The sequence below is a fragment of the Hypanus sabinus genome, chromosome 14, assembly GCF_030144855.1.
Source record: "Hypanus sabinus isolate sHypSab1 chromosome 14, sHypSab1.hap1, whole genome shotgun sequence".
Classification (NCBI taxonomy): Eukaryota; Metazoa; Chordata; class Chondrichthyes; order Myliobatiformes; family Dasyatidae; genus Hypanus; species Hypanus sabinus.
Genome location: NC_082719.1, coordinates 92,479,950 through 92,501,948, shown reverse-complemented (window position 1 = coordinate 92,501,948; position 21,999 = coordinate 92,479,950). Strand labels below are relative to the sequence as shown.

Sequence of the window (21,999 nt, the reverse complement as noted above, 5' to 3'; positions counted from 1 at the left end):
ACAGGCCTCCAGTCAAAGAGGCAACAATTTACTATCACTCTTTGGTTTCTCCCATAAAGCGAATGTCTAATGCAATTTACTACCTCATCTTGAATGCAAGCGACTGAACCTTCTTGACTGATCTCCCATGCAGGACCTTGTCAAATGCATTGTTAAAGTCCAAGTAGACAACATCCACTGCTTTGCCTTCATCAACTTCCCTGGTGACTTCTGGTCCCTAAGAATACATTCCATCAACTTACCCACTATTAATGTCAGGCTCACCAGCCTATAATTTCCTGGTTTGTTTTTAAAGCGGAACAACATTCGCTATCCTCCAATCTTCTGGTACCTCACCTGTCGCTAAGAATGTTGTAAATGTCTCTGCTAAGGCCTAGGCAATTTCTGCACTTGCCTCCTGTAGGGTCCAAGGGAACACCTTGTCAGTCCTGGGAATTCATCCATCCTATTTTTCCTCAAGACAGCAACACATCCTCCTCTGTGATTATAATTCATTTTGCAAAAACCAGACAGTTGAAAAGTTTAAAGACTGAAAGTGACATTCTGTATTATGCATTGTCATTGTGAGATCTCAGTTTAATTGGATATAATCCTGATAATTTGCACTGTTTCTGTTTGTAATGGTAATGAAAATGTAAAGACATCTTTTTAGGAAGCATAATTGCGTATAACAGTATAGCATCATTTTTTAAAATTATTTTTGAAGTGTTGCAAGCTGTAGTCACTAGGAGCTCCATTTTCAAAGGTACAGAAGAGACTGCTTCATAAATATTTGGGATTATATCTTCAAATCAGCAGTAACTTTTATGTACCTGAAATAATCTCATTGCAACTACATGAGCAATTCTATTCAAGCAGAAACTGCCTCAAAACACTACAAAATGTGATTAGTGAGGGAAAAGAGAAAGTATGGGCTATGTTATTGAAAGATGTTTTCAAAACTGTTGTGATCTAAGAATTTAATGTTGTTGAGAAGGACAAGTCATACAGTCTATTAGCCTACCACATGCACACCAAACATCAAGCATCCAACTTGTTTTACACAAATCCTACTCTAACTCATTTTATTCTGTCCACTTTCCTATGAATTCTTCCTCAGATTCTCTCTCTCAGCCATATATGAGGGGCAATTTATAGAGGCCAGTTAATTGCAAAATTTGGGATTGGGGGTCTTCTGTTTTCTGTCATTCATTCTTTGTGGTTTTTCTCTGTTTCACACAGACAGCGGTCAGGATTGAACCTTGACCGTTAGAGCTGTGGGGCAGCAACTCTATATTGCTGTGTCACTAAAAAAAACTGGAACAGAGGCTGAGAAGCAGCAGAAACCCAATCAGGTTCCAAACAGCACGGTAGCATGACCGTTAGTGTTTGATGTTAGCATCACATTTTACAGTGTCAGCGATCAGATCAAGGTTTAGTTCAAGCCATTGTCTTTAAGGAGTTTGTGGTTTCTCCTGGGTGTTCCAGTTTCCTCCCTCGTTCCAAAGATGTAAATGTTAGTGTTAGTAAGTTGTGGGCATGTTAGTGCCAGAAGCATGGCGACACTTAGTCTGTGTTGGTCATTGACGCAAATGTCACATTTCACTGTATCTTTTTGATGCCAAAGCTAATTTTTATTGTTAACTTGGACAAGCTCTGAATTAGAAAGCTAGTGCTGAGACATTAAATAGAATCAGAATCAGGTTTATTATCACCGGCATGTGACATGAAATTTGTTAATTTAGCAGCAGCAGTTCAATGAAATACATAATCTAGAAGAGGAAAAAAATAATAAATAATAATAAATAAGTAAATCACATACAGTATATTAAATAGATTAAAAGCATGCAAAAAACAGGAATAGTGTATATTTTTTTTTAAAAAGTGAGGTAGTGTCCAAGGGTTCAATGTCCATTTAAGAATCGGATGGCAGAGGGGAAGAAGCTGTTCCTGAATCGCTGAGTGTGTGCCTTCATGCTTCTATACCTCCTACTTGATGGTAACAGTGAGAAAAGGGCATGTCCTAGGTACTTTGTAGGCTAGTACCCAAGATGGAGCCGACTAAATTTACAACCCTCTGCAGCTTCTTTCGGCCCTGTGCAGTAGCGCCCCCGCCCCATACCAGACGGTGATGCAGCCTGTCAGAATGCTCTCCACGGTACATCTATAGAATAGTTGAAAATGCCCAGCAGCTTGGAGAGCATTTGACTGGAGAAACAGTATTTCAGGTCCATGTCAATATAAAGTGTTTTGAGTTTCAGCTTAAGTGAAGGGGCAAAGGATTGTATGGACAAAAGGGTCACTGGTATGCTTTGTGACAAGAACATTAAGGGTGATTTTCCTTAATACCCAAGAGGAGGATCCATAGTTAGAATAGAGACCAAAGGAAAAGTTCAGTTGGTCAGCTACAACTATACCTGGGGAGGAGATCAAAAGATTTAACATTGAAACAAATAGCCTGGTATAAAATTTCACACTTGCACTGGAGAGTGAATTTAAGCAAAATTAAAGCACCTGTCATCTTGTTTGAATCTGGACCGAGAGTCTGGCCAGCAATTGTGGTGTTGGAGAGATCTAAAAACAGCTGAAACTGATTTGTGTGGCTAAGAGTCAAACCAGAAAGAAAATGGGCAGCCTATAATCAATAACTGTCCAAAAATATTTTAAAAGGAAAAGATTAAACTATTTTATGCATACTTATGAATAAACCCTAGTCTGGGTCTCCAACCAAAGTAACATCCAAGCCATGTTTTCTTTCATTTCTGATGTTCTTGCAGAAGGATTAAGATGTTAAACATGACTAAATTTGGTTAGGAAAACTTTAGATGCCTTAAGTGCCAAAAGAAATTCAAAAACAAATGTAAAAATATGGCAACTTTTCATTTAATCTTTCTCCTTTTTTTTTCTAGTTTTCACTTGGCTGCCACCAAGGGACAGGTGGACTGTTTGGGAGCAATGCTCACTCATGGCATTGATCTAAATGTACTGGATGGTTCAGGTAATGAGTTTATTTCTGACCTTGCATGTGTTATGGAAAATTAAAACATGTGCAGAATTAGCTTGAACAACAGTTTTTGAAATATGAAGGAGCCATGGTAATGCTTATCATAAACTTCACAAAACCAGTGTTTCTCCTTCTCACCTTTAATCTCTGTCATTTAGCTGATCATAAGACTGTTGTTCCATGGCTCCACTCTTTGTCAAAGCAGCAGGTGTAATTCCAGAACTGGGTATATTTTCAGCCACTTAAAGGATTCCCTTCAGAGATCTACATCCAGTACCAGGATGTTTGCATTTATTAATTCAGCATGCAGACTGATAAAAGAAATCTCAATTGAAGATCCAGCAAACCAAGGCTATAGTTTTTGACCCTTGGAGCAGGGAGAAAAGTATGCAGTTTCTACTTGATTCCAAGCTGCTGACCTGGTCACCAACCAACACACAAACAAATGCTGGAGCAACTCTGCAGGCCAAGCGGTATCTATGGAAATGAGGGCAGTCGACTTCTCGGGCCAAGACCCTTCAGCAGGACTGGAGAAAAAAAGATGAGGAGTCAGACCTGTCACTAATAAGGTTTCAAAAGAATGCCCGGAAGGTAGAAGCAGATTCAAATATTGGAGGAGAGAGTATTGCAAGGCTGTAGGGAAAGAAGTGGAGGTGGGGATTGACAAGGCTTCTCTTGCAGAGAAGTGCCGGGGCCCAGTGGGTTGGTGGGCTCTATTCTTTGCTGTAATGATTGTATGGATAAGTTCAAGGAGCTTGTTTTCGTGGCCATGAAGGTTATTAACCAGAGAAGAGGGGAGGACTGCTCCATAGTCTGCAGGTCAAGTTGTTCTGATCTGAATTATATAACATAAAAGAATAGTGTAAATAGATTAACGTGGGATTGAAATAATGAATTGGTTATACATTTGAGGAGGGAATAAAAAATGCAGAACTTCAGGGAGTGAGGGCAGAAGTGAATCAAAGTGGAACACTTCATAAATCAGAGTATTAAGTACAGGAGCTGGAATGTTATGTTAAAGTTGGAAAAGAGATTGTTGAGGCCAAATTTTGAGTTGTGTGCGCAATTCTGGTCAGCTGCTTGTACCAACAGGAGTGCTATCAATGAGATTGTAAGAGTGCAGGGAAAACTTATAAGGATGTTGCTGGAACTTGAGGATGTGAGTAATAAGGAAAGGTTGAATAGGTTAGGAATTTATTCCCTAGATCGTAGTGGAAACTAGGGGAGATTTGATAGAGAAGTATAAAATTATAAGTGGTATAGCGAGGGTAACTGCAAGCAGGCTCTGAGGTTGGGTGATACTTGAACTAGTGGTCATGGGTTAAAGCTGAAAGGTGAAATGTTTAAGGGGAACATGACAGGGAACTTCACTCAGAGGGTGGTGAGAGCGTGGAACGAGCTGCCAGTGGAAGTGGTGGATGCTGGTTCAATTTCAACATTTATGAGAAGTTTGGATGGTAGGTGTATGGAAGGCCCATGGTCCAGGTGCAGGTGGGTGGGACCAGGCAGAATAATAGTTCGACATGGACTAGATGGGCTGAAGGGCGGTGGTGTTCTATGTCTCCATGACTTATCTAAAGCAGATTAGGGAGAATAGCCACCTCTTAGTGCTGTATGAGTTAATAATTCTAATCTTGCCGTTCTTCTTACTGAAGATTAAATCAAACTCCAATCCTTATCTTAATTAAGATCATTATTTAAATCATAGGAAATAGAAGCAGAGCTGGGTCATTTGGCTTTCACTTCCCCTGCTTTTTCGTAAGATCATAACAGATATTTTTAAATATCAGGGCCACATTCCTGTACTAAACCCATATCCGTTGATTCTCTATATATCTAAAAATCTGTTGTTCTCAGACATAATAGACTAGGTTGCTTAATCTGTCCATAAAGAATAAACCAATGATTCCAGGAATCAGTGTTTATCCTGTACTGCACTCCCACCATTGCAAACACATCCTTCATTAAGTGAGCAGTCCAGACCTGTAAACAGTATTTCAGATGCAGCTTCACCACAGCATTACAGAACTCCTGTACTCAAATCTTTTTATTTTAAAGGCCAATGTGCCACCTGCCTTCCTAATTGGTGGTTGTAGCTGCGTGATAACCTTCATTGATTCGTGTTGACATGTACCTTTCAATCTCGCATCATTAAGGGATAAATCACTTCGTCTTTTCCGATTGAAATATATATGACCTTTGCCTTTTTCTTTCATTTTAATTATATCTGGTAAAATCTTCCTGCACCCATTTTAAAGTTGGATCTACTCATCAACATCCTTGAATCATAAAAACATGCAACACAACAATGTGCCCTTATAGCTCATTCCTTGGAAAAAGATTGCCAGGCCCGCTGGTTCCTGCATCTGATAGCAGTCCCATTCTCATGCTCACATCTTCTCAAACTAAAATTGGCACACTTGTTGCAGCCCTCAACCCCCAATTACCTCTTCTCTTCTCCTCACCTGCCTATCACTCCTCTCTGGTGCCCCTTGGTCTTCCCTTTCTCCCGTGGTCCACACTCCTCTCCAGTCAGATTCCTTATTCAGACAACACACGCAAAATGCCGGTGGAACACAGCAGGCCAGGCAGCATCTATAAGGAGAAGCACTTTCGATGTTTCGGGCCTTATTCAGACCTTTGCCTTTCCCACCTATCTCCACCATGCTTCTCACTTCAACCCCCACCCACCCACCTTCCTCCTCATCTGGTTTCAACCAGTCACCTTCTTGCTTGTATCCTTCCCTTCCCCCACCACATTATTCTGGCTTCTTTCCCCTCCCTTTCTAGTCCCAATGAAGGGACTGGGCCCAAAACGTCAGATCGTTATTCCTCTCCATTGATGCTGCCTGGCCTGCTGATTTTCTCTGGTATTTTGTGTGTGTTACAACTCTTTGTTCTCTGTTTTAATCATTTCATGCCAGTATCCATCTCAGGTCAATATGTGAATACCCTGCTCTCTGTTTGATAATTTCTAGTGTGGTATTTTCAGTCCACAATAGAGATCCATATCAGAATCAGGTTTACTATCACTTGCATATGTCGTGAAATATGTTTTATTTTCTGGCTGCAATACAGTGCAATATGTAGATTTATTACAGTACTATGCAAAGTCTTGGGTACCCTAGCTATATACAGTGTCTATAACATTATATCATTATATCCCCCCCCCAGAAGTTTTCATCTTTTATTGTTTTTTTTAAATTTTGCTTTTTTTGACACTGATCAACCAAAAGTGTCTCTTTCGAGTCAACGTGAAAACTGACGAAAGGTCTCGGCCCAGAACGTCAACAGTGCTTCTCTCTATAGATGCTGCCTGGCTTGCTGCGTTCCACCAGCATTTTGTGTGTATTGCTTGTCCTTTTCTGTTGATCAGTGTCAAAAAATAAAGTCTCCTGTGATTCAATATTGTACAAGAAAAAACATGAAAACTTCTGGGGGGTGTGGGGTGAATACTTTTCATAGGCACTGTTTATGTGATAGTATAGTTCCTACATCTAAAGGGTTTTGAAAAGTAACCCACATTTATATAATTTCTTTCTTTACATATTTTTAGAATACAGTATGGCACATTATATAAATTACAATATTTTCTGTTTCATATTAAACACTCTAGAAATTTGAACCCAAATTGCTCTTGTATGTGGCATTTGTACCCACATCCACCACTTACACTGACAGCTTTTCACATTCTCACCATCTTCAGAGTCAAGAAGTTCTCCCTCATCTTCCCCATAAGCATTTCACCTAAACTTATGACCTCTAATTTTAATCTCTTGGAACCTCGGGGGGTGGGGGGGGGATGCCTGCATTCACCCTGTCTATAACCTCTCATAATTTTGTATACCTCTATAATATTTCTCCTTATTCTCCTGCACTTAAGGCATAACGTCTTAACCTACTTAACTTTTCACTGTAACTCAGATCCTCAAGTTCCAGTAACTTGCTTATAAATTTCTCTGCTCTCTTTCAAGCATATTATTAACTTTCCTGCAGGTAGGTGACTAGAACTGCGCACACAATACTCCAAATTTTGCCTCACCCATGTCTTATACAACTACAACTTTGAGCCAGAGGGTGGTGAATCTGTCGAATTTGTTGCCATGGGCGGCAGTGAAGGTAAAGTCATTGGGTGTATTTAAGGCAGAGACTGATAGGTATCTGAGTAGTCAGGGCATCAAAGGTTATGGTGAGAAGGCGGGGGAGTGGGACTAAATGGGAGAATGGATCAGCTCATGATAAAATGGTGGAACAGACTCGAATGGCTGACTTCTGCTCCTTTGTCTTATGGTCTTCAACGTAATACCCCAACTCTTGTATTCTATGGCCTATCATGGTTTCGTCCATATTTGTTAGTGCAAATTTTCCTTTGTGGCCAAGAGTGTGATGGACATCCTGTTTGTAGAAGCAACCCATCAAGTAACCTTTCTTCAGTAAATCTATTTGAATTATGTCACCTGAAGAAATTGTGCTTTCAGCATGGGTACAACCAGCAATGTTTTGTATTCCAACTTCGACTGGTTTAATTGTTTTTTCCTCCAGAAGTTATGTATGAAGTTACTTCTGAAGGGAAGTAACTTAAATTATTGTTCAAGTTGGAAAAGTTGATCTTTCAACGACTGCTGCAGAGCTGCTGGACAACAGTGTTTTCCAGCTTGTCAGTGTCAGAGCTGAGAAACTTAAATTGTCAGCCTAAGGAGCATGGGTGTTTCCTGATTTTGTTGGCTGCCCTAAAGAGAGTATTTGCAATACAAACATGATTTTATCTCAGCTTTCATCAACAAGCTGAATATTTTGATGAAGCTTTGATCCTCTTTATATTATAAATATGCTTTTGTCTTTCTGTTGTTGGTAGTTGCACTCTTATCCAGTGTTTCTCACATTCAATGGATTTCCATACTGGTAGCATAGTTAACTCAACAACACTTTCTGCTACTGACCATCTTTATAGTTGTTGATGATTCACAGGGGAGAAATGCATGTTCTCTTTCAGATTGGATTTGATGCTTAGGCAATAGAAATATTTGTAGCTAAGAATTGATTAGCAATCTTTTCCAATTAAAGAATATGCAAACTAGAAGTCTTGCTTCACTGTGTGCATTTGAGCTAATACTTAATTGACACTTTTGTTTCAAATATTGACATGGGTTCAAAGCTGTTAACTTTCTCCCCCTCTTGTTTAAATTGCAGGCTCGAATGTGTTGCACCTTGCGTCAAAGTTCAGTCATCAAGAGTGTGTGAGAAAGATCTTGCAGGTAGTGGAGACTCATGTTTTTGTTAGTGACTTCTTAAATATATTGTTCTGATTTCCTGCAGTTTAGATTACGGAATACCAATACATGAGAGAATCATCAGCAGCAGCATTATGTGCCCTGTTGTATGGCAATCATGGTCTTCCATTGGTCTTTAATCTGGGATGTTCTAATAAGCCGTTCAAAACTTTGCCTGTTCAGCCGCTAATGTAACTGATGAATGTTACATGCTGTTTACTGTGACTTTCTCTTCCAATAATATTTCCTGTCACCGTGTGGTGAACTATGTGCCTGTCGGGACACGCCCCTGCTGACTGCTCCTGTGGCTCCTCCCACAGGCCCCTGTATAAAGGAGACCTGCGGCCTGAAGATCGGCCTCAGTCTCCAGGACCTTGTATGATAGACACTCACTCCTGGTTCCTTCTTCCAGTCAATAAAAGCCGATATCTCGCCTACGTCTCAGTGTGAGTTATTGATGGTGCATCACACCGCAAGATGTTCGAGCTTCTCTTTTCTCAGTACGTGTTCCAGTAGTCCCAGGTGCCATTTCCTGATTGATGACAAACAAGGGAGGATCTGCAGATGCTGGAAATCCAAGCAACAGACAGTGGCTTGCAAAAGTTTGTGCACCCCTTGTCAAGATTTCTGTTACTGTGAATAGCTAAGCGAGTAAAAGATTACCTGTTTTCCAAAAGGCATAAAGTTAAAGATGAAACATTTCTGTAATATTTTAAGCAAGAAAACCTTTATAATTCCATCCTTTACAGTTTCAAAATAAGAAAAAAGGAAAAGGGCCCGAAACAAAAGTTTGGGCACCCTGCATGGCAGTACTTAGTACCAAGTATCACAGTTTGTAAACGCTTTTTATTGCCAGCTAAGATTCTTGTTTGGGGGATTTTCACCCATTCTTCCTTGCAAAAGGCTTCTAATTCTGTGAGATTCTTGGGCCGTCTTGCATGCACTGCTCTTTTGAGGCCTATCCACAGATTTTCGATGATGTTTAGGTCGGGGGACTGTGAGGGCCATGGGAAAACCTTCAACTTGCACCTCTTGAGGTAGTCCATTGTGGATTTTGAGGTGTGATTAGGATCATTATCCTGTTGTAGAAGCCATCCTCTTTTCACCTTCAGCATTTTTACAGACAGTGTGATGTTTGCTTCCAGAATTTGCTGGTATTTAATTGAATTCATTCTTCCCTCTACCAGTGAAATGTTCCTTGTGCCATTGGCTGCAACACAAGCCCAAAGCATGATTGATTTACCCCCTGTGCTTAACAGTTGGAGAGGTGTTCTTTTCATGAAATTCTGCACCCTTTTTTCTCCAAACACACCTTTGCTCATTGCAACTGTCAAAAAGTTCTATTTTAACTTCTTCAGTACACAGGACTTGCTTCCAAAATGCATCAGGCTTGTTTAAATTTTAACTGATTAAGTTAAAATCTGTGAGGAAAAGAAGGCAAATGATAGAGCAAAATTGGATTCAGTGTGTTGAGTTAAAGTGTGACAGGGGGACAAAGTCAAAAAGGGTGATAAATACAGAAGTAGTTATATTTGAATGCCCACTGCACATGGAAAAAGGTATGATCTTGTAGCGCAGTTAGAGATTTGCAGGTATAATGATACAGAGATTTGCAGGGAGTGCGAAGCACAGAGTCAAATATTGCTGTGATGATTGTACGCTTAGTATCAATTGTTTGGTGACAATAAAGTAAAGTATAATGTGGACATCACGGAGTCATAGCTGAAAGAAAATCATGGTTGGGAGCTTTACATCCAAGGATACACCTTGTATCGAAAGGACAGGCATGTAGGCAGTGTTATATACAGTCCTGCAAACAGAAGCCAGGATGTGGGCTTACAGTAGGAGATAAAAAAGGCATTTAAAAAGGGAAATAATTATTGGGGATGTCAGTATGCGCATAGATTGGGAAAACTGGGTCTCAAGAGAGGGAGTTTGTAGAATGCCTACGATATGGCTTTCTAAAGCAGCTTGTGGTCAAGCCCACTGGTGAACAGCATCCCTGGATTGGGTGTTATGTGTATGGCATCCGTTAGTCTTGCAAGACCATGGATCTGTGCCTGGAAAGTCTTGGAGTGTCCTCTCCAGGGCGCAGGCCTGGGCAAGGTTGTATGGAAGATCAGCAATTGCCCATGCAGCTAGTCTCCCCTCTCCACGCCACTGATGTTGTCCAAGGGAAGGGCAAGGGCCGATACAGCTTGGCACCAGTGTCGTCGCAGGAGTTGCCAGAATAAGGTTGAAGGCAACTTCGGACTGTCTTAGGGACCCCAGCTCTGGATTTGTCCTCAGAGTTTACTCCCAAAACCTTTACCGTGAGTGGGTATGGCCGCAAGGCAGCGGAGGTTTGAAATCAGAGTGTTCCCTCTCTTAGGTGGACTGCCCTCCCAAGCTGACGAGCTCCAACTACCCGTTATGTAATGACCCAGATTAGGTTAGAGAGCTTAAGGCAAAGGAACCCTTACAAGGTAGTGAACATATGACAAAATAGCAAAGGAGAAGCTGAAGTCAGATGTATCAGTATTACAGGGGAGTAAAGGGAATTACAGAGGCATGAGAGAGGAGCTGGCCAAAGTTGATTGGAAGGGGACTCTAGCAGGGATGACAGCAGATCAGCAATGGCTGCAGTTTCTGGGGGTAATTTGTAAAGCGCAGGAAAGATGCATCCCAAAGATGAAGAAATATTCTAAAGGGAGGATGAGGCAACTGTGGCTGGCAAGTGAAGTCAAAAATAGCATAAAAGGGAAAGAGAGTGCTATAATATTGCAAAAAATAGTAAGAAGTTAGAGGATTAGAAAGCTTTGAAAAGCCAACAGAAGGCAAGCAAAAAGCCATAGAGAAAAGATGAGATGCAAAGGTAAGCTAGTTAATAATATATAAGAGGGTACCAGAAGTATTTTCAGATATATAAAGAGTAAAGGAGAGATGAGAGTGAATATCAGACCGCTGGAAAATGACACTGGAACAAAGGAATGGAGGATAAACTTAATAAGTATTTTGCATCAGTCTTCATGGTGGAAGACTCTAGCAGAATGCCAGCGCCTCAGGGTCAGAAGTGAGTGTCCTTGCTATTACTAAGGAGAAGACGCTTGTGATGCTGAAAAGCCTGAAGGTAGATAAGTCACCTGGACCAGATGGACTACATGCCAGGGTTCTGAAGCAGGAAGCTGAAGAGACTGTGCAGGCATTATTAATGATCTTTCAAGAATCAATAGATTCTGGAATGGTTCCAGAGGACTGGAAAATTACGAATGTCTCTGCACCCTTTTAAGAAGAGAGGGAGGCAAAAGAAAGGAAATTATAGGCCAGTTAACCTGATTTCAGTGGTTGGGCAGATGTTGGAATCAATTATTAAGGATGAGGTTTTGGGGTGCTTGGAGGCATGTGATAAAATAGGCTGTAGTCAGCATGGGTTTTTCTCTAAATTCCGGTGAGTTCAGGCTGAAAGCTGCCAAATCCTCCTCATATTTTAACCCTTTCATTCCCGGAATTATCCTCGTAAACTCCCTCCAATGACAGTACATCCTTTCTGAGATAAGGGGCCAAAAACTGTTGACAATACTCCAAGTGCAGCCCAACTAGTGTCTTGTAAAGTTTCAGCATTATCTCATTGTTTTTATATTCTATTCCCCTTTTAAAAAAAAATGTCAACATTGCATTTCCCTTCTTTACCATATACTTAACCTGTGATCTAACCTTGGGGTTTTGCACGAAACCTCTTAAATCCTTTTGAACCTCTGATGTCACTGGCAGCCAATCAGAAAAGGCCCCCTTTATTCCCACTCGCTGCCTCCTGCCTGCCAGCCATTCCTCTATCCATCCCAGTATTGTTCCTGTAACTCCATAGGATTTTATCTTGTTAAGCAGCCTTGTGGAGACAGTTTATCAAATACCTTCTGAAAACCTAAGGAAATGATATCCATCGCCTCTCTTTTGCCCATCCTGCATATGACTTGCTCGAAGAATTAAAGCGGAGGTTGATGGGTACTTGGCATCGGAAGTTACAGCGAGAAGTCAGAATAATAGGATTGAGAGTGATAGGGGATCATCCATGATGGAATGACAGAATGGACTCGATGGGCTGAATAGCCTACTTCTGCTTTGCTTATGGTCTTATTAGGATTGGCGCAAGCAGCATGTAGTTTGGCTGTAGTTGTTACTGTGGTCGTAAAAGCACCATACGTTATATAGCACACACATACAAAATGCTGGAGGAACTTCGCAGGCCAGGCAGCAGCCATAGAAAAAAAGTACAGTCAACGTTTTGGGCTGAGACCCTTTGGCAGGACATAGGAATGTTTCCATATTCCATTCACAAGCAAACTTGGTTACTTTCTCCCTCATTAAATGGTGTCTGTTTCTTGTCCAAGTGGAACTAGAAGCCCAGTTTCCAATAGTAATGTAATTTGAGCACTTATTTCTGAAGATACTAAACTGCTGTCATAACTTCTGACAAAACTTACTGCGTTAAGATAAGGCAAGAAAGTCATCAAAAATAAAAAAAAAGTAGCTGCAGAATTACCCATCATTAGGATTGTGTAGATGAATCTCATGCAGTACTGTGCATAGTCGTAGGCAAGTGTATATGGCTAGGGTGCCTAAGGCTTTTGCACAGTCCTGTGTCTGTCAGCATGGGATGGAGAGGGAGTTTGTAAATGTAGCTGGAGCAAAAGATGTTGGGAATGATGAGGGAGGAGCACCACCAGAGGGGTATGGATCAGGTGGCAGAGAAGGGAGTGATGGGGGTCGGGTATGGCATGGGTGCAGACACACCCAGCCCTGAGGCATCAGCCAAGGTCATTTGATTCCAAACAATTGGTATAATGATCATTACAGAATGTCTCTCTGGTGCTTCCTGCTCCCTTCCCTTTCCTTTTCCCTTTTTCCAACCATGATTCCCTTCTCCCTGCCCCTTTCCCAATCTCAGTCCACAACAGAGACCCATATCAGAATCAGGATTATCATCACTCATAAACGTCATTAAATTTGTTTGTGTTTCTGTTTTGCAGCAACAATCCAATGTAACACATGAAATTATTACTGTGCTATGCAAACCTCTGAGGCACCCTAACCATTTATATGTACATAGGACTTTTTGCACAGTACTGAATGTTAATTTGTACTCTTTTGAAATGGGTTATACCACTTTTCAAAGCTTTTGGTAACCTGATCAATTTGTGTTTATTGGCTGAGTTACAATAAACATTAAGGGTTAAATATTTGAGCAAAGGATTTTAGATGCCAAGGACTCATTGTTTAGTCTCCCCACTCACTACATACTCTACTGTAGTATAATAACTATCAGAAAATTCATTGTGAGGTCAGTCCCGCAGGATATGTCAGACTGATGTAAGGAATAAATAGTGACAACTAACAGTGGAACTTTTGTATATAGTTAAAGCGCAGAATGCAAAAGTAAACTTAATTGTCTTATTCCTCTTTGTTCCTAGTACAAATGTCCAGTGGAATGTACTGACAGTAATGGGAAAACAGCATTGCACCATGCAGGTAAGGAAATTACTTTTAACTTTTTAAAGAAATTGTTCGTTTTAAAATTGCAAGATGAGTCGATAACTGAGATCTCATTAAAATGTCACTGGTCATTTACTCCATAATACTGAATTGAAAGTGGTAGATGAACAATATTACTTGTAGAGGTCATGTCCAACAAATTGGTGGAGTGTGTGCAGATTGGCTGCATTATGGCCTGATATGGGAACACCAATGCCTTTGAATGGAAAATCCTACAAAAAGGTAGTGGATTTGGCCTAGTATATCACAGGTAAAACCCTCCGAACCATTCAACACATCTACATAAAGCATTTGGCCAGCTGGTGGCACCGGACTTCGGAGTGAAGGCTTCTGAGTTCGAATCCAGCTGGCTCTCTTGTACGCTTTCTATCCGTGCTGGGTTGAACGTCAAGCTAGCAACTCAGCCTCATAAAAACAAGAAAGCTTCTACATCACAATGGCATCCCAATGACTCCACTCAGAGTTAAGGGTCGCCTTCTTCTTCACATAAAACATTGCTGCAGGAAAGATTAGATTAGATTCAACTTTATTGTTATTGTGCTGAGTACAGATACAAAGCCAAATGAAATGCAGTTAGCATCTAACCAGAAATGCAAAGAATAGTGTTGTTTACAAAATAACTGTGAATAAAAAGTAAGTGCTACAGCACACAAATATAAAAGTATTGAGACAGTACAATATGGGTGCAATATTGCTTAGTGCTGTGAGGTTCAGCAAGGTCACAGCCTCAGGGAAGAAGCTCTTCCTGTGCCTGCTGGTGAGGGAGCAGAGGCTCCTGTAGCATCTACCGGATGGGAGGAGAGTAAAAAGTCCATGTTTGGGGTGAGATACGTCCATCATAATGCTTTTCGCCCTGCCCAGGCAGCGTTTATGGTAGATGTTCTCAATGGTGGGCAATTGGTTGCCAATAATCGGCTAGGCAGCTTTCACCACACACTGAAGTGCTTTGCGGTCTAATACGGGACAATTGCCATACCACACTGAGATGCAGTTGTTGAGTACGCTCTCAGTGGTACAGCGGTAAAAGTCCATCAGTGTCCTGGGACAGAGGTGAGCTTTCTTGATGCTCCACAGGAAGTAAAGGCACTGTAGTATCCATTAGCAAAGATCCTCACCACCCAGGCCAAGCTGCCATCAAGTAGAAGGTACAAGTGCCTCAGGATTCACACCACCAGGCTCTTGAACAAAAGGGGATAACTACACTCATTTAAGGAGTCTTTTAATTTGCTATTTTATATTTATTTATATCCACATTTGCACAGTTTGTTGTCCATTGATCCTGTTTACAGTTACTATTCTATAGATTTGCTAAGTATGCCCACAGAACAAGAATCTCAGGGTTGTATGTGGTAACGTGTATGTACACTGACAATAAATTTTAATTTGACTTTGACTTGAAAGTCATTGGGTATATCTGAAGCACAGGTTGAGTTTATTGATTTGTAAGGGCACCAAATATTATTGGGAGAAGGCAGGAGAATGGGACTGTGGGATAATAAACCAGCCATAATGGAAAGGCAGGGCTGACTTGATGAGCCAAATGGGCTAATTCTGCTCCTGCAGTATGTCTTAATGTTAGATATTGCAGTGACTTTTTTTTCCAATGGAAGCTGAATGAAGGGAGAGGTAGCAAAGGCGCATTTTCTTTTGTAGGGTGATAGTATGCTTTCTTTACTGAAAAGTTTTTACTTCAAAACTTTATGAACCTCATCAGCCTTGTAACAATTACCTGGCCTAAGAGCAAGCGTCCACATCCAACAGGTTGAAATACCATAAGTGGAAGTTGACCAGTAAATAGAAGTGAGAGCGGGGAATCCACTGTGACCTCATGCAGCAAAGTGAATCTGTACGGTGTTACGGTGCATCACACACAGTCGCCTCTATGTGCAGAGTCACAATAACCCATAACCTTTGTATAGTGGGCGAGTCTAGGGTCAGAGATCAGAATAGAGGGACATCCTTTTAGAACAGAAATGAGGAGGAATTTCTTTAGCCATAGCGTGGTGAAACAGAAGGCTGTGGAGGCCAAGTCATTGAGTATATTTAAAGAGGAGGTTGATAGGTTCTTGATTAGTAAGGGTGTCAATGATTATGGGGAGAAGGCAAGAGAACTGGGTTGAGAGAGATAACAAATCAACCATGATGGAATGGCAGAGCAGATTCAATGGGCCAAATGGACTAATTCTGCTCCAATGTCTTAAGGTCTTATGTTTTTAAAGATCATGGCAGTTTTTCAGTTAAGAACAATGGCTTTTTGATGTTGGTTTCATACTTGTTCATTAAATAAGCAATAGGTGTAAGTAAGGATTAATATAGAGCATTTTACTTACTCAATACTTTCATTTCCAGCTACAAGTGGTTCTATTTTTATTGTTCAACTACTGTGTGAACACAAGTGCCCTGTTAACACTAAAGATGCTGTAAGTAATTCTGTTTTTTTTTAATTAAGTGCAATCGTGAACAATAGCCAGATCAGAAATGCTGATCAAGTCAGCTAGTTCCCAGAGAGAACTCTGATAGGCCAATCAGATGGTTCACTGTTGCTCAGCAATAGAACATAAAAAAATCATATGTGCAATAAAGAAACATTAAAAAATAGTAGAAATACTGAAGTCATGATGATCATGAGGAAGTCTGATGGAGAGAGACGTTTATACACATGCTGTATTCCATAATTCAGAGAGATTGAAGGATAAGGTAACAGGGTGACAAAACCTGACACTTGGAACTAAAAACTAATCCCTACCGGGAGAAAATGAGCACCTGATCTTTCCACACTGTTCTCCAGCAGTTTAAGGACTAAGTCCAGCTGGAACTTGTTTTAATGCTCCTATATTTTTTACTCAATAGATTTTCTTAAAACATTGTCTAAGAGGGTAATTTTTAATTCCTGGAAATTACAGGACAACCATCTTATATTGGGAACCTTGAAAGAGATAACAAATTTCTAACTTGGGGTAAAAAGACTTTTCATTTAATAATGTATATAAATGGTAGCTTAGTAATTAGCATAATGCTATTACAGCACCCGTGACCTGGCTTCAGTGCCCTGCCTGTAAAGAGTTTGTATGTTCTCCCTGTGACTGTGTGGGTTTCCTCCAGGTGCTCTGGTTTCCTCTCACAGTCCAAAGATGTTCCATAAGGTTAATTGTTCATATGGGCATAATTGAGCAGCATGGGCTCATTAGACCAGAAGGGCCTGTTATCTCTAAATAAATACAGTGGGCGTAGCGTTGTTGGGAAGACCAGCATTTGCTTTCTATGCCAGACTGACTAGGTGATGAGCTACCACCTTGGCTGTTGCAGCATGTGTGGGGAGACTGGACACAAACTGCTCCCACTGGAACAGGAATAGGCCATTTCCCTCCATCGTTCAATCGGATCAGACGTCAGCTGTAATGTGACTTCATACGCCCACCCTTTTCCAAAATTCCTTTTAAATGGTTCACAAAATCTGTCAATCTTGAATCAAGAATCAACTTCATTGGCATGTATTAGGAACTTGCTTTGTTTTTGTCGGGGCGCAACATGCAACCAAAGACAGCACTCAACAATTATAAAGATTAAATTATTACATAAAAATAAAGTTAGAGATAAAATTTAAAATTAACTGTCGGTGTAATATTATCAAAGATCTTGTGGATGATTGCAGTGTAGCTTCAACTTCAAATAAGCATATGATTTGGTGTGCCTGAAGCTATCGTTTTGTCTACTTTACCTCTGCTTGAGCCCTGACTGTGGCTTCTACAGAATGGGATATTATATTGAAGATTCCAACTTACATCCCTTCAGTGGATAATTCAGTGTTTGTTTACTCTCAGTACCTGTGACTTAAAATTCTGGGTTTCCTTAAATCTTTTCATTTAAAATAAACAGTGGGCATTTCAGGGCAATACCCTCCTACTGGACTGGAAAGGAAAGGGGAAAGAGCGTGAATAAGCAGGTGGGGGAAAGGGGAAAGTACAAGCTGGTAGGTGATAGCTGAAACTAGGTGAGAGGGAAGGTGGGCAATGGAAGGGAGACGAAGTAAGAAGCTGGGAGGAGATGGGTGGAAAGGGTAAGGGGCTGAAGGAGGAGGAATCTGATAGAGGACAGTGGACCATGAGAGAAAGGGAAGGAGGCAGGCAGGCCACCAGAGGAAGCTGATGGGCTGGTAAAGCAGTAAGAAGGGAGCCAAAATGGGAAATGAAAGAAGAGACAAGCAGGAGGGAGCATGGAGAAATTACCAAGAAGTCAATGTTCATTCTGTCAGATTGGAGACTATCTAGACAGGAGTATGAGGTTTTGCTCTTAAAACTTGAGTGTGGGCTTATTGTAGCAGTAGAGGAGGCCATGGACCAAAACTCACTCTTTTTAAGACTGGATTGGGAATTTACTACAAAGTGAAGTTCTATTTTTAAACTACAGAAAATGAACTAGAGTAGTCATCACAAAGGGTGGTGATGGAGTTGTGTCATTCTGCCTGGAGTTCGGAAACCAGTCATGTTCCACAGGGATTCAGAGCTGAGATGTCCAGCATCTGCAGATTTTCTCTTGTTTGTGGTTGGACATCTGTTTGTGATTGAAGTAAGCAGACTCAAGTGAAACAAAAATGAGTGGAATTGTAGAAATTGAGGAAATCTGTCAAAGGGAATAGCAGGATGTATATCAGTTGCAGATGAGGGCAGATAGTTTTGTCTGTTCAAGTGTGAGATGTTGCATTTTGAGAGGTAAATGACAGGACCCTTAGAAGCATTGGATGTACTGAGGGACCTTGGTGTCCAAGTCCTTAGCTTCTCGAATATAGCAACACAAGAAGATAAAGCTGCTTGCCTTCATTGGTCCAGGCAATGAGTATAACAGTCAGGAAGTCAAGCTGCATTTGGAGTATTGTGCACGGATCTGGTTGCTTCATTACAGGAAGTATGTAGAGGCTTTGGACGTATGCAGAAGACGTTCATCAGGAAGTTGCTTGGATTAAAGAGTATTAGAGCTAAGGAGAAGTTGGATTGTGTTGGAAGTTGAGGGGAGACTTGGCAGAAGTTTATCAAATTGAGTGTCGTAGGATAAATAGTCATTTGCAACATGGTAGAAATGGCTTTAAGATGAAAGGGGCAAAGATAAAACAAGATGTGTAGGGTAATTTTTTTTTTGAAGTTTAGATGTCTGGAACATACTGCCAGGGGTGGTGGTGGAAGCAGACATGATAGTGATGTTTAACTTTGTTACGAAATTCCCGTAACTGGATCACTTACCAGCAAAGATAGAGAGGTCTGCTGAAGTCTGATGGTACTATTTTTAAAAGTCTTTATTTATAAAGGGGCACAAGATAAGATTAATACAGACATTCATATAATATACATCGTCAATACTCAATCTAATAACGTGGGTATAATAATAATCATCAATTTAAGCAATAGCTCTATCATTTGTCTGGGGATATTGTATTGTCCGATGGAAAGTTAAAAGTTACTGTCCTTTCAAGCTGCAGCTCTTTGGGTTTAAGAGAGACGGTTTTAAACTTGCCCTGGTCTTTTATGAGGCCAATCCGTTGAGTCGGGGGAGTTGGTTCCCCGTTGTTAGTTCCAAGTCGTTTTCCGTGGTACCAGCCACCAGCCCCCAGGCAAGGGAACCGAACGCATGTGGCTTCCTTCAAATGGCTTCCCGCTATTACGGGATCGCTAGCGTTTCTTCTGGTGCATCTGAGGGGCTGTCCCTACAGCCCCCCTTTTAAATTAACTCACCGGGTAGTAGATGTCAATCAGGTTGGGGTGATGCAATCTCTTTCTCAACCAGCCCACTTTGCCCGAGGGCTTGCACGTAGCATAGTCCCCAATCCACAAACGTTGTCTCCAGGAGACAATGGCCATGTCTCTCTCTCTCATCTCCTGGGTCCTCTGACCCAACCCAATAATGCTCTTGCGATTCTCACAAAGGAGGGGGCTACCCCACACCCTTTGGCCCCTCAGAGCTGTGGTTCATTCATAACAACATACATTGAAACATAAATATGGAAGAAATGGAGGGATATGAACCAGGTGCAGGCAGATAGGTTTAGTTTCATTTGGCATTACGGTCAGCGCAGACATTTTGGAGCGAAGAGCCTGTTTCTGTACTGAACTGTCCACTGCGACCATACCGTAAGAATAAATGCTAAAATGTCAATCGTTACTGTGTGTTTTACAAACTGTCCACTGGAACAGTATATTGGCAAAAACTGTGCAGCTTCCATTGGTGTGCATATGGCAAAAAAATTATTAAAATATTTTCCAAAGCTTATTTGGACTTTAATAGTGCAAAGTCATGACTAAAATAATTCAGTTTCTAATTTGTGCAGTAATGATCGACATTTCAACATCTGTTCCTATGGTATTCTCACAGTGAAGAACTATGAGACGTGTCTGTAGAAAATTCACATTACACATGTAAAGATTCCATAAGGACCACAAAACCCACAGAATGAAAGAGAATTTCTTTTTAGTTTAAAAAGCTCTTTGTTTCCATGACCAGAAAGAGGAATTCTGTTCTGTTCAGTCACTTCATCCTGTTCAGAAATACTCTGTGTATTCACAATGGAACTGTTCTTAAAATGGATTATTTGAAACTCCAATTTGAAACTCTCTCAAGATTCAAGATTGCTTAATGTCATTTACTGTACACAACTGTAAGAAGAACAAAATAATTATTACTCCAAATCCAATGCAGCACAAAACACGTTTGAGTTAATTAACATGGTGATAATAATAATAAAACACACTGTAAATATAAATACATGTTAGCTTATAGATTTATTGTATGTCCATAAATTGACACTTGGTTGTGCATAAGTCGACTGACAGGAAGTAATAAATTTGTGGTGGAGTTAGTGGGTGGAGGTGTTGGTCATTGTTACTGCTTGGGGAAAGTAACGGTTTTTGAGTCTGGTGGTCCTGGCATACTATATTGTTGCAGTTGTTCATTTATTGATTGAATATATTATTTAAATAATAATATTTAGCTTGCAGATGTGAGCCAGATGTTCTTGTCTGTATTGCACATGCTTTAACTCTAAAACTGGTGGAAATGCTTTCTGCTCCGTCCCAATCACCACCCCCTCCCCATTGGTCACACATTTCCATATTAACTGTCAGGAGTAATTCTTCAACTCTCCAGAGTTGAAATTTAGTAATTTAGTTTACTGGCACAATATGAATGCAGGAATGAATGAATGGTCCTGTTGAGCAAAGAACCATTCTTCTTGCTTCTTTTGTAACCGTGATGTTGACCATATGTGCGAAGCACCTAAGCAAATGTTAGACATTTCACTAGCAGAAGGAATGAAATTACCTTTGGGGAAATTTTGACAACTTTGACTCTAGTACTGAATACTCTGATCAGCAGCTTCTCTGCATGTGTTTTGAGTATTGCTGGGAAAATATAGAGTGCTGAATTTTTTAGTTTTTGAAAGGAGCTTTGCATTCCGGGTTAACAGGGCAGAAAAGTCAACAATTATCACTCAAATATTCTAACCATAATTGTCAATGGAATTAGGAACAACAGTATTTTATAAGTTAGTCATTATGGCAGCTTGTTGTGCTAAATGTTATGACTAAGTATTGAAGAGCATGTTTAAACAGTTGAAGCTTGTTGGACAAGGATCAGTTTTATAGCTCTTGTTTGAGTAAAATCTCTCTATGGAAAATTGTTATCTTGTATTCTTTGTCAGCTATGAAATTATCATTTCATAATTAAATCAAACTATATACTTTTCAAACTAAGTCCATGAATCTGAATTAAGAACCTTGCAATATTGCTTGGAACTTTTTTGCCAAACTAATATAGTGGAAAATTTTGAAAAAGAAATATGCAAGCTCTCACCATCAAAACCTCACAATTGGCATGGGCTATTTAAAAATGTAATTAATAAATTCTTTGTCTGATTTAGACTCCTTTCTAATGGTTAATTGCCCAGCAGTATTTTGTCTGTAAAATATTTTCATGGATATGACTGAAACTTTATATATACATAAGAAATAGGTAAATTTGAATGCTATTACCTCTTAGAAAGTGACTTCAAATGACATAGGTGACAACAGGGCCTCACTTCCAGATGAGCGCAATGCCTTCTACGCTTGTTTTGACCGTCAAAACATGGAGGAATTGTCATGAACTCCCACAGCCCCCAATGACCCTGTGATTTCAGATTTTGAGGCAAACCTGAGAGCATCCTTCAGGAGTGTTAACCCACGGAAAGCATCC

The 21,999-nt window shown here is 40.5% G+C and overlaps 1 protein-coding gene across 2 annotated transcripts in view; it reads left to right on the top strand.

The window, feature by feature from the left end:
* Positions 1-21,999, top strand: part of LOC132404986 (ankycorbin-like) — a 208,198-nt gene that overhangs the window by 131,883 nt on the left and 54,316 nt on the right. For both annotated transcript variants that reach the window (XM_059989643.1, XM_059989642.1), the window contains exons 4-7: positions 2,889-2,977; positions 8,174-8,238; positions 13,701-13,758; positions 16,132-16,202. In XM_059989643.1, the coding sequence (XP_059845626.1) occupies positions 2,889-2,977; positions 8,174-8,238; positions 13,701-13,758; positions 16,132-16,202 (283 nt within the window). The remainder of the gene's footprint in view (positions 1-2,888; positions 2,978-8,173; positions 8,239-13,700; positions 13,759-16,131; positions 16,203-21,999) is intronic.